Here is a 17,652-nt window from a genome sequence, read left to right on the forward strand (position 1 = left end):
GGGCAAGACAATGCTCTACACTTATTCAACAGGTGATAAACCCGAAAACCTGTTGCTGATGACTCCTACTCACAGCGACCCTATAGGATAGGACAGAATAGAACTGTCCTTATACAGTTTCCAAGGAGCACCTGGTAGATTCTAACTGCTGACCTTTTGATTAGCAGCCATAGCTCTTAACCACTGTTACCATGGTTTCCTCAACAGGTGATACTGTCTGATTATCCAATGACTGAAATATTTTATAGCATTTTAATTGTTCTGTCCATTTTGTTCAATTACAATTTGATGATATATTCTTAAGGTGATTGTGAGCATTTATTCAGCTTCTTCCTCCTCAGAGTCAAATTGGCATTTTGATTGGCTTGGTATAATTGTGCTCTTTTACCAGTTTACTGTCATTAGGATAAACTGTGAAGTAGTATCAGGTGCTTCTCAGTGTATTGGGTTAACTGAGCCAATGAAATCTTGCATCAATTTCCTGAGGTGGATTGGTTCCATTAGCATGTATTTATATGCATTGAATATTCTAGTGTGATGACATCCATCCTTGAACAAAATGCAATGGCTATCTTAGAGTGCAAGGGAATTTCCCATGTGTGAAATAAAAACTGAAGTGCTTAAAGTACAATTACTTTAATTCACTTAGAGAATATGACTGAGTAAAAGAAAAGCTAAATGTACACATTATATTTTATTCAAGATAAGAAGTGTAGGCAAGGCTATAGCAGAGAGGTCATGGTTTTAAGAGTACTGTTTTCATATCAGGGACAATCGTCACTGTCTACATAACTAATGGTCACCAGCTTAAAATCATGTATAATGGGTACCAAATATATATTATAAAATTGAGTTAAATCACAGAATTCAATATTTTAAAAACATAAACAAGGATTCTATGAATGTTTGAATAGGACTTAACCATACCTTCAGTTTAGTTGGCAATGAAGCAATGTAAAAATTAAAAACAAAGAGCAGAAAGCCTTTCTAAATACCACCAAGGGCACGAATGGATTTGAAAGCAGTTGTGAAATAGTCACATAAAATACTTAGATTAAAAAATTGAAGCCAAATAGCATAAGTAACTTTTTAAGCTCTTGGGAAATTATGTCTTAAATTTTAAAATATTCTAAGTGAAAGTATAAAATCTCAAGGAAAAGGATTTATTTATTTATTTATTTTGTACACGATATTAATTAATCACCCATACCAGAGTGTCACCACTCTCATTTGTCAGCATTCGGATTGGGTTAATTTAAGTGTTCACTAATCACAAAAATTATGGTATAAAACAGGACTCTGTGAATTATATGTTTTGTTCAGGGGGTTATTGGTTCACATAATTATTTCTTTTGTGCCAACTCAAGAAATATCAGTAAACTTCACTTGAAATATCTAATCACTGTCGCAAAGACATTTTATCACCTGATCTCTATTAGTAAATCAAAGCTCCCATATTTGGCTCACAACCTCAACTCACAGAATGTTAAGTCAAGCTAATAAACAGCATCCATCATACCCCACTGAAAGAGACAGTCTGCGTTACAGACGCTCTTCTGTGTAATCCAGCCATTAGATGGAACATCTGTTTCAAATTACCCAACCTTCAGGACTGCTCCATTTAAGTGCTTCTGCAAGAGCCCACTGTTCCATTTCTCCAAATGAGTTAGATGGTGGCGTCGGGATTGTACCAAGTTCATTGCCGCCATATGACAACAGCCATCTTTCAGGCTGTGCTGAGATTTAATGGTACATTGCATAATGGCAAATGTCTTCCTACAGTTGTGTAGCAAAAATCCTCAGAGTTTAAGCCAGCAGCCATCAAAAAACCACTAAGACAATTCTTTCTCCGTTATATATAAGCCATTTCCCAATAAGTTAACACTTAGAGAGTAATACTCATTCTCTTTTATTCCCAGAGGACTATTGATTTGCTCAGTTAGTTAAAATATAAAATTAATGATCCCTAATATGTGTTTGTCAACTTCTGTTGTCTCCTGTGACCATGAAACTTGTCCCTAGCTCCAGACAGATGTCTTGTATAACATGCTATTGGTATCAAGGAAATTCATGGAAGAAAATCTAGATAAATGAAAACAAATCCAAATTTATACCTTAGGAAAAAAAGATTAAAGAAAATATCCACAGTATTGTCAAGGGTGCACCTGTCATAAAGAAAATGGATTTATAAATGTGGTTCTTTACTGTGTCATTGGAAATAATAATTCCAAATTCACTTCATGGTATGTTTGTGAAATTGGTCACAGGAGTAACTATGTCATTCATAAACAGCAAGATTGAACAAATTTAAAAATCCATCTAGCCATACGTTGTTTTCTTTATCATAATTTGCATTACAGAGTTATAATGAGTCATGCACAATAAACCCAATATTGGATTTATAGAAAGCATTGCAGAAACATGGTACCTTGCATATTTTAGCACCATATACCCTGGTGGTGTAGTTGTTAAGAGCTATGACTGCTAACCAAAAGGTCAGCAGTTCGAATCCACCAGGTGCTCCTTGGAAACCCCATGGGGCAGTTCTACTCTGTCCTATAGGGTTACTATGTGTTGGAATCGACTCGACAGCAACAGATTTGGGTTTTTTAGTTTTTTATGGTATTTCCTACAAGATTTCCTTAACTCATCTCTTCTTAGGATTTATGTAATACTAGCTTAATAAATTAATTTCAGGATAGCATCTGGGTTGCTTGGGCTTTAAAATAATTTTTTTTTAACTTCCTTACCAATTTGTACATTAACGCCTCCAATATCTATTTTCCATTTCAGAAAGATCACCTTCGATGGATAGACAGTATTACTTTTGTATTGGAATATATGAAGTGTGTACAGCTTCAACTCATGTAACGCCACATTAAATGTTTGTGCCTTCATCAAGCCTGGAATTGTTGGTTAATTTATCCTGCATCTGAAGTTTATGATAATTGACAGGGAAGTGTTTGTATTTTTTCTAAAAAGGAAAATAAACATTTAGAAGTCTCTATATAGTTTTTTTTTATATAGTTTTTTTTATATATAGTTTAGAATTTTAATATGGGATATTCATACAAATAAGTGAAACATGAATTCCCAAACTTATTTATATGTTTCAGATAAAAGTTTTTAGACATAATGACCTAGCAAGTCTCACACTGGCAATTAAATGCTTCAGCCAAAATGGCACACATCATTTTAGTTCATAACTCACTGGTCTGAGCCAATCATATAGCCATACCCAACCAAGGGATTCAGAGTTCAATATTTTAATGACAACCAAATGTTCTTAAATTATAGTTATCAGGACAAATGTCACTAAATTCCAATTTTGTAAGACTGGCATGGGGAAGAGGTGGTGGTATTTTTGTTTTTGCTTACAATGAAAGTAGATGAATCATTGTACTGTAAATAAGATTGTAAGAGACTAGTATGCAAAGGAACCTCAGAGACTACCACCATCCTGAAATCATACTGACACCTGCTAAGCAACAAACCAAAAAACCAAACCCACTGCCACCGAGTCTATTCCAACTCATGGGGACCTTATAGGACAGAGCAGAACTTCCCATAGGCTTTCCAAGGCTGTAAATCTTTACAGAAGCAGACTGTCACGTCTTTCTCCTGAGGAGCAGCTGATGGGTTTGAACTGCTGACCTTTCAGTTAGCAGCCAAGCTCTGTAACCACTGTGCCACCAGGGCTCCTCACTAAACAACAACACTACTATAATAAAACAACATTGGAAAAGTGATTGACTGAATCATCATAATTTATGTTTTTTTTTTTTTTTTTTTACCAAAACCTACTGGTTGTCTAGATTAAAGCCTACCTGCTTCAACTCTTAATCCACCCAAAGCAGGAAAATTCTCTGGCCTCTTCTCCCTACCCCCCACCCCTACAACCCCCCCCCAAAATTTTCTTGTCTCAAGTACTACTTCCTCATCTGAAAAAGGATAAGGTAGAGCTAAAAAAAAAAAAAAAAAGCATTGCCATCAAGTGGATTCTAACTCATAGTAACCCTAAAGGACAGAGTAGAACTGTCCCATAGGGTTTCCGAGGAGCGGCTGGTGGATTCAAAATGTCAACCTTTTGGTTAGCAGCCAAACGCTTAGCCACTGCACCACCAGGGCTCCAAGGTGGAACTATGTGATTCCAATTAACTCAAAAATTCCAAGACTCTGTATAATATTGCTGAAGTGTTCTGTGAAGGTTCTTGTTTTGTGTCTGAAGCATAACAATAACAGCTTTAGAGGCTACAAGGAGATATACATATTATTTATTTTTCAGCATTAAAAGCCAATGGTTTCTCAAGAGAACAAAATTTTCTAACTGAACATTAAGTCAGAGGAATGTGAAGGCCTGATTAAGGATGAATTGAATCCATGAAAATACGGCTTCTGCTCGTGGCCTTTGTGGTGTGTCATTTAGTCATCAGTCCTGACCACAAAGAAATGAACAGACTGTGCCCGTTTTTCTAAATTATCTATTTTCAAATAAAATATTTATTTTAGTAATCCTACATAATAGCACAGTCCCTGGGAGTGTGAGGGATACTTCCCAAATTACTGCCCATCTGACACTGAATCATTATAGTTAAGTATAAAATTTAATGAGATTTCTACTAAATGTGTAGCATCTGTATAACATTCAGACTCTAGCTACTGTCACACATTTGTCATCTTTGTCATCACTGAGACATTTGGCCCTTATTAATCTATTTTCAAACATGCCTGGTGTAAATTAGCTTTAAAGCCTTTTAGGAGAGTTTTTGCTGCCTGATTTTAAAAATATGTATCAAAAAATGGCAAAAATAAGACCATTATTAACAAGCCTGTAAAAAAAAAAAACAAAAAACCTATTGACTGTCTTAATACGGTAATCATGAAATTTAATCCTGAACATATACAGGAAGGTAACTGAAGCCAGTGTTCAGAGTATAATGTCTGGAAATATATTTTTCCTTTTAAATAGAGCATTGATAAACTGATACTAATATAATAACTACAAATTTTCTTTTCACTTTTACTATGGTTAAAAAGTGTTCTTAATCTATTTAGGTAAATCATAATATCTTCACAGTAATATATTCATAAGAAATCTTTCAGATTTGTCAGGATTTAGAAAAAATCATCTCTCCGTAGGCTTTAATACTCTAATAATGATGAAGCTTATTATTACATCATAGAAAAGTTTATTTTCTTAATTCATGAAACTAGTTGTCATTTTTATTGCCACACAACTCTAAACTTGACTAAGCAAAAAAACCTATTAACTCAAATATATGCCATATCTTTGCGTTAAATGGTAATTATCATATTTTAAAACATCATTTTATCTTTTAAGTATTATAAAACATTCTAAACTTAAAACATAACTTTTTCTTTCCTTTTCTTCCTTCCTGTCTTCTTTCCCTCCTTCCTTCTTACCCTTTCTTCCTTTATCTCTTTTGGATAAATATTTATTGAGAACCTATATATACCAGGAGTCCTTGGGTGTTGCAGTTAACATGTTCAACTGCTAACTGAAAGCTTGAAAGAAAGGGCTGGCAATCTACTTTTGAAAAATCAGCCGCTGAAAGGTGTATGGAGTACAGTTCTACTCTGGCACACACAGGGTCACCATGAGTTGGAATCAATTCAACTGTAATTGGTCTGGTGTAATATATGTCAAATACCATGTAAGGCCTTTTGGATATTCAGACAGTTGGAAATTATGGAAAAATAATTGTAGCCAATGTACCAAGCATGATTAAAAAAAAAAAAAAACCGAACTCATTGCAGTCGAGTCCATTCTAGCTCATAGCAACCAAGAGCTACACTGAGAGGTAAAACATGCTCTCAGAGCACTTGAGCATATCATTATTATCTCATAGCTTTGGTTTTTCTCTGTCATTAGATGTTAACATATCTAGGCTGTAATGATGTCTTTTGTTTCTTTAAGGACTCTTCCTCCCACCCACCTCCCACCACAGCGCACAGTGCTTTACACATACTAACCAGTTGCCATTGAGTCAATTCCAACTCATAGTGACCCTGTCGAACAGAGTAGAACTACCTCATAAGGTTTCCAAGAAGTGACTGGTGGATTCGAACTGCCGTCCTTTTGATTAGCAGCTGAGCTCTTAACCACTGAGTCACGAGGGATCCTTATGCATACTAGGCATTCAGTGATTATTTAGTAGCGTAGAATATACTTAGAATAGCACATGCAGATGACTATATAAAGACTTACCTTAAAATAATAACTATAAGAGAATTTTAGAATACATACTTATTGTACAGAATTAGAAAACCCAGAGATAAAAACTTTAAAAAAAGAATAAAATTTAAATCACCTATGTCCTCACGTCCAAGCAATAACCACTGTGTACATTTTAATGCATTTCTTTCCAGTTTCTACCTTTGCATATTTGAAGAATTACTATTATATGATTATATTTACAGATAATTTTGCATTCCATTTTTCTCCCTTATTATATTGTGAACATGTGCCATGTCATTAAATAGTCTCCATTAGTAGGCAGTTTAATGGCTGCCTAATATTCCATCATAATAACTCATTATTTATACATCACATTATTATTGAACAATTAGTTATTTATAATGTTTTATAATAATAAATAATTGCACAGCCAAAATCAGTATCTTGGCACATAAATCTTTGTCACTGTCACTGATCGTTTTGCTTAGGAACACATGTGGGCAAATAGCCACCTATAGAGCAAAGTATTTGGGAATTTATTTGTTATATTGCAAATTCCATTTTTGTCAGTTTTTTTAAATTATTTAAAGTCATTATTTTCCATTATTAAAAGAAACATGCCTTCCTTCAAGAAGACTAATTTAAGCATTTTTGTAGAATTTTAATACTCAGAAAGGCAAATCATTTTAACAAATAGTTATCTTCTACAATGTCTCCCAGAGGGTCTTGCCCATAGGCAGCTGTTAATAAATGCCTTTTGAAAAGGTGAATAAATAGAATGGATGAAATGGAACAGAATAAATGGAATATGGAAATAAATAAATTTATTGGCAATCATTCCTCTTCAAACACATTAGCTAAATTTCAAGTCTTTTTTCATAGCGTCTTCAGAATCCTACTTACAAAACCCTGTGGAACGCCTTATCTTTAAATAAACCCTCAAACTATTTTGAAGTCTGTTCCAATTACCCATTGCTGCCCTCAAAACTTGGTAGCTTAAAACATCAATTTACTTTCTCTTGCAGTTTTGGTGATTGACAGGCCCAGCTACATGATTCTGGCTTGGGATATCTCAGACAGATGCAATCAGATGGTGGCTGAGGCTGGAGTCATTTGAAGCCTTCTTCACTCACATGTCTGGTGCCTGGGCTGGGATGGCTGGAAAAGATGGGGGCAAGTTGTAGCTCTCTCTCTCCAAGTTGTTGTTAGGTGCCGTCGAGTCAGTTCTGACTCATAGAGACCTCATGTACTACAGAAGGAAACACTGCCCGGTCCTGTACAATGCTCACAATCGTTGTTCTCCTTGAGCCCATTGTTGCAGTCACTGTGTCAATCCATCTCATTGAGGGACTTCCTCTTTGTCACTGACCCTCTACTTTACCAAGCATGATGTCCTTCTCCAGGGACTGATCCCTCCTGATAACATGCCCAAAGTATATAAGACATAGTCTTGCCATCCTTGCTTCTAAGGAGCATTCTGGTTGTACTTCTTCCAAGACAGATTTGTTCATTCTTTTGGCAGTCCATGGTATACTCAGTGTTCTTCGCCAACACCACAATTCAAAGGCGTCAATTCTTCTTTGGTCTTCCATGTTCATTGTCCAGCTTTCACATGCATACAGTGCGATTGAAAATACCATGGCTTGGGTCAGGAGCACCTTAGTCTTCAAGGTGACTTCTTTGCTTTTCGACACTTTAAAGAGGTCTTTCACAGCAGATTTGCCCAATGAATGCGTCTTTTGATTTCTTGACTGCTGCTTCCATGGGTGTTGATTGTGGATCTAAGTAAAATGAAATCCTTGACAATTTCAATCTTTTCTCCGTTTGTCATGACGTCGCTTATTGGTCCAGTTGTGAGGATTTTTGTTTTCTTTATGTTGAGGTGTAATCTATACTGCAGTAGGCTGTAGTCTTTGAACTTTATCAGTAAGTGCTTCAAGTCCACTTCATTTTCAGCAAGCAAGGTTGTGTCATCTGCATAATGAAGGTTGTTAATAAGTCTTCCTCCTATCCTAATGCCCCATTCTTCTTCACAGAGTCCAGCTTCTCAGATTATTTGCTCAGCATACAAATTGAATAGGTATGGTGAAAGGGTACAATTCAGGCCAGATTCAGAAGAGGGCATGGAACCAGGGATATCATTACTGATGTCAGATGGATCCTGGCTGAAAGCAGAGAATACCAGAAAGATGTTTACCTGTGTTTAATTGACTATGCAAAGGCATTTGACTGTGTGGATCATAACGAATTATGGATCATGTTGCGAAGAATGGGAATTCCGGAACACTTAATTGTGCTCATGAGGAACCTGTACGTAGATCAAGAGGCAGTTGTTCAAACAGAAGAAATGGATACTGTGTGGTTTAAAGTCAAGAAAGGTACGCATCAAGGTTGTATCCTTTCACCATTCCTATTCAGTCTGTATGCTGAGCAGGTAATCTCTCTTTCCCTGGGCCTCTCCACATGGTTAGCTTGGGCTTCCTCACAGCATGGTAGTTTCAGTGTAATTGGTCTTCTACCTGGCAGCTGGCTTTTCCTGTAGAAAGCATTTCAGGATACCTGGGACAAAGCTGCAAGTCTTCTTATGACTTCACCTCAGAAGTGACATAGAAATAAACGAACAAGTTAATATTTTTAAAATGCTTAAACAGAGTCTTGATACAGTATAGTGAGGGTATGATAGCTATTAATAGTATTATTATAATTAATATTCTTATTATTATTATGTTATTATTATAGAGGCTCCGCCACATCTCTGTCCTCACAGTTCTGTTAGACATCTACTTCAGCACCTGTATCTCACTGATTTTTCTCACTTCATTCTTGTTGTTGTGTGCCATCAAGTCGATTACGACTCATAGCAACCCTGCAGCATGGAGTAAAACTTCCCCCGTTGGGTCTCCAAGACTGCAATCTTCACAGAAGTAGATTGCCACATCTTTCTCCCATAAAGGGGCTGGTGGGTTTGGAGTGCTTAACCACTGAACCACCAGGGCTCCTTCACCTTATCCTTAGCCACTATTTTAATGACTCGAGCGTTGATATTAGTGACCCACCAAACATACTCTTCCATAAAAATCCTAGACCTTGTCAACCCTAATTATCCACTTCACTCCAGATATACACAAACCAAATTCTCACTCAGAATTACTCTACCTTTAAAATCATAAATTCTGTGAAAGTTCCCTCACTACACAAATTCCTATCCTTATAGCTTTCCCTCATGATAACCCAATTTCCTCGACTCATTTCTTTTATTCTAGTCTGTCAAACCATTCTGACTTCATTTAATCCTCTGCTCCACCTTGACTGTACGGTCACGCATACCATTGGCATCTTTGATGATAAACAATTCCAAATTTAGAAACTCCTAAACCCTAATTGGAAACCCTGGTAATGTAGTGGTTTTGGCTGCTAACCAAAAGGTTGGCAGTTTGAACCCACCAGGTAGTCTTTGGAAATCCTATGGGATAGTTCTACTCTGTCCTACAGGGTCACTATGAGTCAGAATCAAATCAACGGCAATTGGTTTTTTGTTTGTTTGTTTGTCTTTGTTTCTTTAAACCTTAATGGACTCTACCAACTACTTTCTCTGGCCCTAGTCGTGGCTTTTCTAACTTCCCTAAACTGATCAGTTCCACAAAATGATGCTATCCAACCAAACTTGAGCACCAGTACTGTTCCAAAACCTTTTTATATCACTCTGCACATCTTTCCTCTTTCATCATGTGCCCATTCTCCTCCAGCCCCTAATCCCATTCTCGCTCAGTTGCCCTCGGTTTTTATAATCACTTTTATTTACTTCTTTAGTGAGAAAATGAGTACCTTCCAAAATGAGCTCTCTCAGCTTCCCTCCTTTCAGTGTAAAAGCTTCCTGTGTCTCTAGTCATTGTTTCTTCCTTCATTTGTCTCTCTTAGAGGAAAGACTGTTGTTACTTCTTCCCATGTCTTTCCGCTATACTCCTGTCCACAATCTCAGACTTCTATCACCTTCCTGATAGAATGCTCCCTCTCTTCTAAGTCTTTGGTCTCTTCCGTCTCCCACTGGCTCCTCTCAGCCTTGACAAAAATGCTCATCTCTCATTTTTTAATAATGTCATTTGCCCCTGCAAGACTTTTAAACTCTTTATCTCAGGGTCCCTTCCTTGTTGAAATTATCAAGTGTTTTTCACTAATTTCCCCCATCTCTTCAGCACCCAACCATCTCTTAGCTCCTTTTGGCCTAGTTCAGCCTTTACTGCTCAGACTCCCTAATGACCAAATCCAAAAAACAACTTGCTACAGAACGACCAGTTTAGAAAGTAAAAGCTAAAATACTTATGGGTAGAATTTTTTTTTTCATTCAAAATGAAAGCATTCTTGCAATGTGAATAGAAGAATTTCAATAACAAAACTGGCATTTCTTTTTCACCGCTAAAAGGTAAACAGCTGTGCTTATTTTAAAAATGTTATTTGAAATTACTATTTTAGGAATACTAACACAAAGGTATATTTCCCCTCAGATCAGATTATGATTGTTTCTTGAAGCTGGCAGTCCACATACATCATAGATTGATCATCATTATTCTATACTATACAGGCCTTTCATGATCAAAAGAAAAACAAACTTCTCTGAGCCACTACCCTCCTACCACCACCAGAAAAAAAAAAAAAGAATTTAATCACAACTTCCTTTGAACCCCTCATGGAACTTTACGCTTGACTCACTGCTGGTATATGTCCTTCACTGGTCAGCACTATCATTATTTCAGAGCCTTTCACATCTCCCCTGTTAGAGCCTAAGCTACTCGATAGCATATACCACAGTGTTTATATATTGCAGATTCTCTGAACATGAAAATTAGCCCCATATATTTTTTTACCTATAGCTTTTTAGTAAGGATGGGATCCTTTTAGTTCTAATAATGTTGCCTATCACCTTCTGTTGCTGCCTTTATATGCTCTGATTGATTTAAGGGCTAGAGTTGATATCGACATTCATATCCTCTTATTTTCCTCTAATTAGTTTTCTTTTCCTGTAAAATATGATATTAATTGATTGTTATTGCTAAGCACAAATTGTTAGGAAAAAAATCAAATCTGTAATTAATTTATCCCCAGAAATCGTGGAAACCCATTTGCATTCAAAGACTTTTGGCTGTCAATTTTAATTACTAAATATGTATTTCATTACAATGATTATGTAGTTTGGTTGAAGCTTTATTGGAAATACAATGTCTCATGGCTCCTTATAATGGCTTTTACTTAACTTTATCCATTGTCTTTTGCCTACAGGTCCCCCAGGCCCACCTGGGATAGTGATCGTTGAGGAAATCACCGAAAGCACAGCGACACTGTCCTGGGGTCCAGCAGCCGACAACCACAGCCCAGTCTCCTCCTACAACCTGCAGGCTCGCAGCCCCTTCTCCCTGGGCTGGCAAACAGTAAAAACAGGTAAGAGGCCTTAGGCAACATCAAACACAGCCAAAGCAGCTTCCTATCTCATGAGCTGTATTTGCTGACAGTCTCAAAAGAATCTCATTTGGATTCTGGAAATTCTTTTTTATTCATTACAATATTCTCTACTGTTTGATTCTTTTTATAAACCAAAGAAGAGAAAGCTAACCTGCTTTCCTTGCTTTTCAGTTCCCAAGAACAGGCCACATGGTGAATGTTTGTTTGTTTGTTTGTTTGTTTGTTTGTTTGTTTGTTTGTTTGTTTGTTTGTTTGTTTGAAGTAACTTTAGGCTCACATCTAACAAACTAACTGGTTGCCGTGGAGTCAAGTCCAACTCATGGCGACCGTGTGTGTATCAGAGTAGAACTGTGTTCTACAGAGTTTTCATGGCTGATTTTTTCAGAAGCAGATTGCCAGACCTTTCTTCTGAAGCATCTCTGGATGGATTTCACCTATAACTTTTCAGTTATCAGCTGAGCATGTTAATTATTTCCAGCACCCAGGGACTCCATGGATGCTGCAACAACACTACAGACTGTTCCAGTGAACCCATCCTCAAGCTTCTCCACATAAGAGCATCTTACCTAACCATAATATAATTACCAAAGCAGGAAACTAATATTGGCACAATATTATTAAATAAACCACAGACATTATTTGGATTTCACCAGTTTTTATATGCAATGTTTTGCTTTGGCTTTGGTGTATAATTCTATGAAATTTCACCTCATTGATTCAGGTAACCATGTGCACAATCAGGAATGCAAACTGTTTCATCAGCTCAGAGAGACTCCTTCATGCTACTACTGTATAGCCACACATCTCTTTACTTATAAAAAGAAAATCTAACATGAAATCATGTTACTTAAAACAACGCAGCATTTTAATACCTGCCTTTAAGAAGTTTGCATTATAATTGGATTACTTTATAAATTATTTTCTTCCCCAAGGTTTTTTTTAACGTTATAACTAAACTTCCACTATCTTTCCAAAAGTAGCTGTCCTGCAAGAATATGTGAAATTACACTCACTTGATAGTTGTTAAATACTGATTTAACATGTTGGTATTTAAAAAGTATATAATAAGTTTATAAAATGAAATTTTCAGAAGCAGTTGTCCAGACCAAGTAGAGATTTATGCTTTTTTTCCCCTTCTCAATATGTAACTGATTTACCTGTTTAGAAATGAAATATAAAATCAAAATATTTGAGTGCAGTAACCAGAAAACTCAATTAATCAGAATGTTATAGGAGTGGAGTGGTCCATTGAGTAAATGAAACTTGAACAGAAATCTCTTTTTGTTTAAAAGTTTACAACCTTGGGGAGAGGAAATACATGCATCCACATGTAGAATATATTTCCGATTTTTCTCAGTATTTAACTTGACTGCATTAATTTATAGACCTCTGTTTGGTGATGATTATTGTGTACTACACATATATACATATTTATTTTGTAATATGTATAATTGTGGGTATTGCTGTCATCATGGCTCTATTATTGCCCATGATACATCTTTTCACCCCAGAAATTGAGGGGAGGAGAAACTCTCTGGATGCAGTAGAAAATTTAGGAAAGGACACAATTCAAACCACATAAGCAGGTTTACTCAAGAATTCTTATAATTTCCGCTCAGTGCCCCATCTTATCCTTAGTGTGACAGCCCAAGCCCTTTGCTCTGCAGCTAGGAAATGGACTCATCTTCATTTCATTAATAGAATGCTAATCTAAATAAGTTTGCCTATTTCGTGAGTTTAATCAACCAATCAATCAGTGGGAAACATATCCACTGTTAGAAGACATATCCACTAATAGAAGAGTATTTAAGAAACATGAGTTAAGTAAGCAATGACCAATCAATTCTATCGTTATAGGTGATTTGGTATCACTAAGTAGAAGAGAGTTAGGTTTACAAATCAAAAGTAATTTATTTGACTAGAAAAATAGTCTACAAGAGAAAATATTACTTGCTATGGTTGTTCTCATACTTGGTTCAAGATGAATAAATTATTCTCATTCACAGTCAGCGGATCTGAGTCAGATTTTACAGGGGCGAGGAAGAGAGTCTTTATAACCTATACTTATAGCCAAGAGGATATAAATATATGTAGCCTTGGGAGTAAAGATATTTTATGTTGTGTATGTATAGAGAGAGAGAGAGAAACCCTGGTGGTGTAGTGGTTAAGTGCTACGGCTGATAACCAAAGGGTTGGCAGTTTGAATCTATACATATATGTTTTTTTAACATGAAGCCTGAAATAATTATATCAAGATTCAAACAGAAATAAATTTTGCCAGTTTTGATCACACCTTGTAATTTGAACTCCCTTTTTTTTTTTTTTTTCATTTATTCAGCGAACATTTTTCAAGCACCTTCCAGTTAGTGTTCCGGGCACTTGAGATACATCAGTGAACAACAACAAAAAAAATCCCTGCCCTTGTGGGATTATATTCTCACAGATGGGAACAAACAATAAACAGAGAAAATAATAGCAAGTAAATTATATAGTGTCTTAGAAGTCAATGAGTTCTATTTTAAAAAAAAAAAAAAAACAGTGTGGTAGGGGGATCAGAATTACTGTGGTAGGGGCAGTTTATAATTTTTAACGGAGTCGCTGGGTGATACAAATAATTAAGCCCTTGGCTACTAACTGAAAGTTTGGTAGTTTGAATCCATCCAGGGACCACTCAGAAAAAAGTCCTAGCAATCTACTTCCAAAAAGTCAGAATCATTGAAAACCCTATGAAGCAGAGTTCTACTCTTAAACGTATGGGGTCACCATAATCAGAATTGACTTAGCGACAACTGGTTAGTCAGGGTAAGCCTCATAGGTGTATTTGAACTCTTGAAGGAGATATGGACTTAGGTATGTCAATATGTAGGGGAAGTATTCCAGGTAGAAGGAGCAACCAGGGCAAAGGCATTAGAAGCATTAGATGTCAGAGCAATGAGGGAGGAGCAGACTTTAGGAAGAATGGTAGAAAATGAGGTCACAGAGACATTGGCAGGACTAAGTCAGGTAGGGATTGAGCTTTCACCCTCGGAGAAATGGAGAGACATTGGAGGATTGATGCTACCAGTTTTATCTTTAACGCACTCATTCAAGCTGTATTGAAAATAGACTATGGAAGTGGCAAGTGGAGAATCACATAAACTAGTTAGAAGCAATTGCAGCTGAAAGATGATGGTGCCTCAGATAGAAGCTGAAGGGATAAAAAAAAAAATCCAGAGTCTGAATATATTTAGAAAGTCGAGTGCACAGGAATTCCTGACAGATTAAATATGAAGAATGTAAGAGAAAAAAAAAGATTCAAGAATGACTCCAATATTTTTTACCTGACCAACACAAAGGATAGAGTTGCTGTCAACTGACACAGAGAAGTCTGTATGCGTAAAGCAGATTAGAGTGGGGGTGAAATCAGGAGTTCAGTTTGGGACATATTAAATTGGATGTATTTATTGGATATCCAAATGGGAATGTCAACTAGGCAATTGGCTATGAGTCTGGAGTTTAGAAGTTTAAGATAAAGATATAATTTAGGATATTATTGGCCTATGTTATATTTTGATCCATGAGGTTACATGTCACCTCCAGTAAAGTAAATGTAAAATAGAGAAGAATATGAAAAATTAGGCCCTGGAGCATCCCAATATTAAGAAATTGTGGAGAAGAGGAGCCAGCCTGGATGTGATATCCTGGAAAATGAAAGAATAAAGTTCATTAAAGAAGAGAGAGTAAATGCCGCTGACATGTTAAGTAAAATGAGGGTTGGTCATTAGTTTTAGCAACATGAAGGTCACTGGTGACACTGGCAAGAGCAGAGCTAGTCAACTGAATAGTGGGGACCAAAGTCTAACGAGATTGTATTCAAGAGAGAGTGAGAGAAAAGTTAATACAGACAATCCTTTAAGGAGTTTTACTGCAAAGCAAAGTGGAAAAATCAACATATTTTGAAGTCAGAGATGTCATAATTTGCTTATGGATTAGATTGGGCCGGGAGAGAAAGGAGTCCAAGACGACCCCATGAATTTTGGCTGCAACAACTGTAAAAATGGAATTTTCATTCACTGAATAGAGAATACTGCAGGAGAAGTAGATTTTAGAAGTTGGGAAGTTTAAGGTTGAGAACCCTATTCATATAGAAATGTCTAATAGACCATTAACCATACGTGTCTAGAATTCAGGGAAGAGGTTTATGACAGAAAATATAGAAGTTATCAGCCTATTGATGATATTTCTAATCACAAGACTGGATAGTAACATTATGGAGTAAGGAAATGAGAAAGACTTAGTAGAACTGGGACATGAAGAAAACTAGCAATGGAGACTGATAAGGCATAGTCGGGTAGGATAGAAACATAAGTTTTAAAAAGCGTTGAAAGAGAAGAGAATGATCAACTGGGTCAAAGTGTGATAGGTGAAGTAAGGTGAGGAATGGAGACTTGACCATAAGTTTTAGTAACCCAGAGGCCATTGGTAATCTTGACAGTAGTTGTTGCAGAGAAATGCTTGAGATAAGAGCTTGACTGGAGTTGGTTCAAGGGAGAATGGAAGGGAAATAATTGGTGACAGGAAGTCATTACAAAAACAACTCTTGAGAAGTTTTGCTATAAACGTAAAGAGAGAAATTGGGTGTAGCCTAGGAGAGGCAAGATTAAGAGAGTTTTATTTTGTTTTGGTGAAAGAAGAAAAAATGCCTGCATGCATGTATGCTGATGGAAAATATCCATTATTGACAGCTGCATGAGGAAAAGAGCTACAACTTGAAAGGGCCACAAGGGAAATTCAGAGGGTGGTTCAGCTTTCTATTAGAGTAAAATGATGCAGTAATGTTCAGAGAAGATATTGAGTATATAGGGAATTCTGCTAATAATAAGTCATGAAAATCGAAGGTCACAATGGAAGGATTTCATGAACGCAGGAGGGATAAGAGCTAAAGAAGAAAAGGAACTGTGCAGAATTCTCTGTAGAATAGAACAAAAGGAGTGAGGGAATACAAGGTAGAGGTATATCTAGGGTATGGCAGGTATGCCATGAGCCCTGGGCACCACTTGAGGGGAGGTGTCAGTGAGCAGTTGCTATTCGCCATCGCAGTTTCAAACACCAGCTGTGAGAGATCATTCAGCAACTTAAAACTAAAACTGTCATAGGCACTTTTTTGTAGCTAAGCCTTCAGATCTCTGGAGTTGCTTGAGATGACTGACATAAACAGAAGTAGATGAAACAGTGAGATAAGTCCTGGTGGACCCAAGGCAAGTCTTGGTGAAGCAGCGTATGTTGGGGGTTAAGGAGGGCTGAGTGTGGCTGCATCTTGACCCCTTCTCCCACCTTTGTGTTTGATAAGGCATAGTTCAGCATTTCACAAGCCATGGACTGAATTGTGGCCTTTTCTCCCCTACCTTTTAGGCTCCTGAGATATTGCTCAGTTTCCAGTGTAGCAAGAGGGAACAGACTTCTTTCGAGGTCTTCATTTCAGTTCTTAAGAAAATCAACTCTGCAGTGTTGAAGGATTTGTCAGGGACCCCAACCTGCCTACTCACTCATCATTTACCCATCACAAAACTGATAATTTGGTAACCACCTCTTGATATATTTCAGGACAGATTTTCATGGGAAAACCTAAAAGCATTTAATTCCACCCTGTCATAATAAAACCGTACTACCCATTGTTGTCGAGTCTGCTCCAACTCATATTGACACCATGTGTGTCAGAGTAGAACTGTGCTCCATGGTGTTTTCATTCGATGGCTGATTTTTTGGAAGTCAATCACCAAACCTTCCTTTCGAGGCACCTTTGGGTGGACCCAAACCTCCAACCTTTTTGTTAGCAGCCTAGCATGTTAACTATTTGCACCACTTAGGGATTTCCAAAACTATACTATTGATGTGTGCCATCAAGTCAATTCTGACTCATAGTGACCCTATATGAGAGAGTAGAACTGCCCCATAGAGTTTCCTAGGCTATAATCTTTATGGGCCACCACTCATCTGTCAGTTTGTCATACAGCCAGAAT

At 36.9% G+C, this 17,652-nt stretch overlaps 1 protein-coding gene across 1 annotated transcript in view; it reads left to right on the forward strand.

Moving 5' to 3' along the window:
- CNTN5 (contactin 5) overlaps positions 1-17,652 on the forward strand; it is a 577,721-nt gene that overhangs the window by 478,522 nt on the left and 81,547 nt on the right. Inside the window, exon 14 of the mRNA XM_064289547.1 lies at positions 11,474-11,632. Coding sequence (XP_064145617.1) covers positions 11,474-11,632 — 159 coding nt within the window. The remainder of the gene's footprint in view (positions 1-11,473; positions 11,633-17,652) is intronic.

The sequence above is a fragment of the Loxodonta africana genome, chromosome 7 (assembly GCF_030014295.1).
Source record: "Loxodonta africana isolate mLoxAfr1 chromosome 7, mLoxAfr1.hap2, whole genome shotgun sequence".
In the NCBI taxonomy this organism is placed as follows: Eukaryota; Metazoa; Chordata; class Mammalia; order Proboscidea; family Elephantidae; genus Loxodonta; species Loxodonta africana.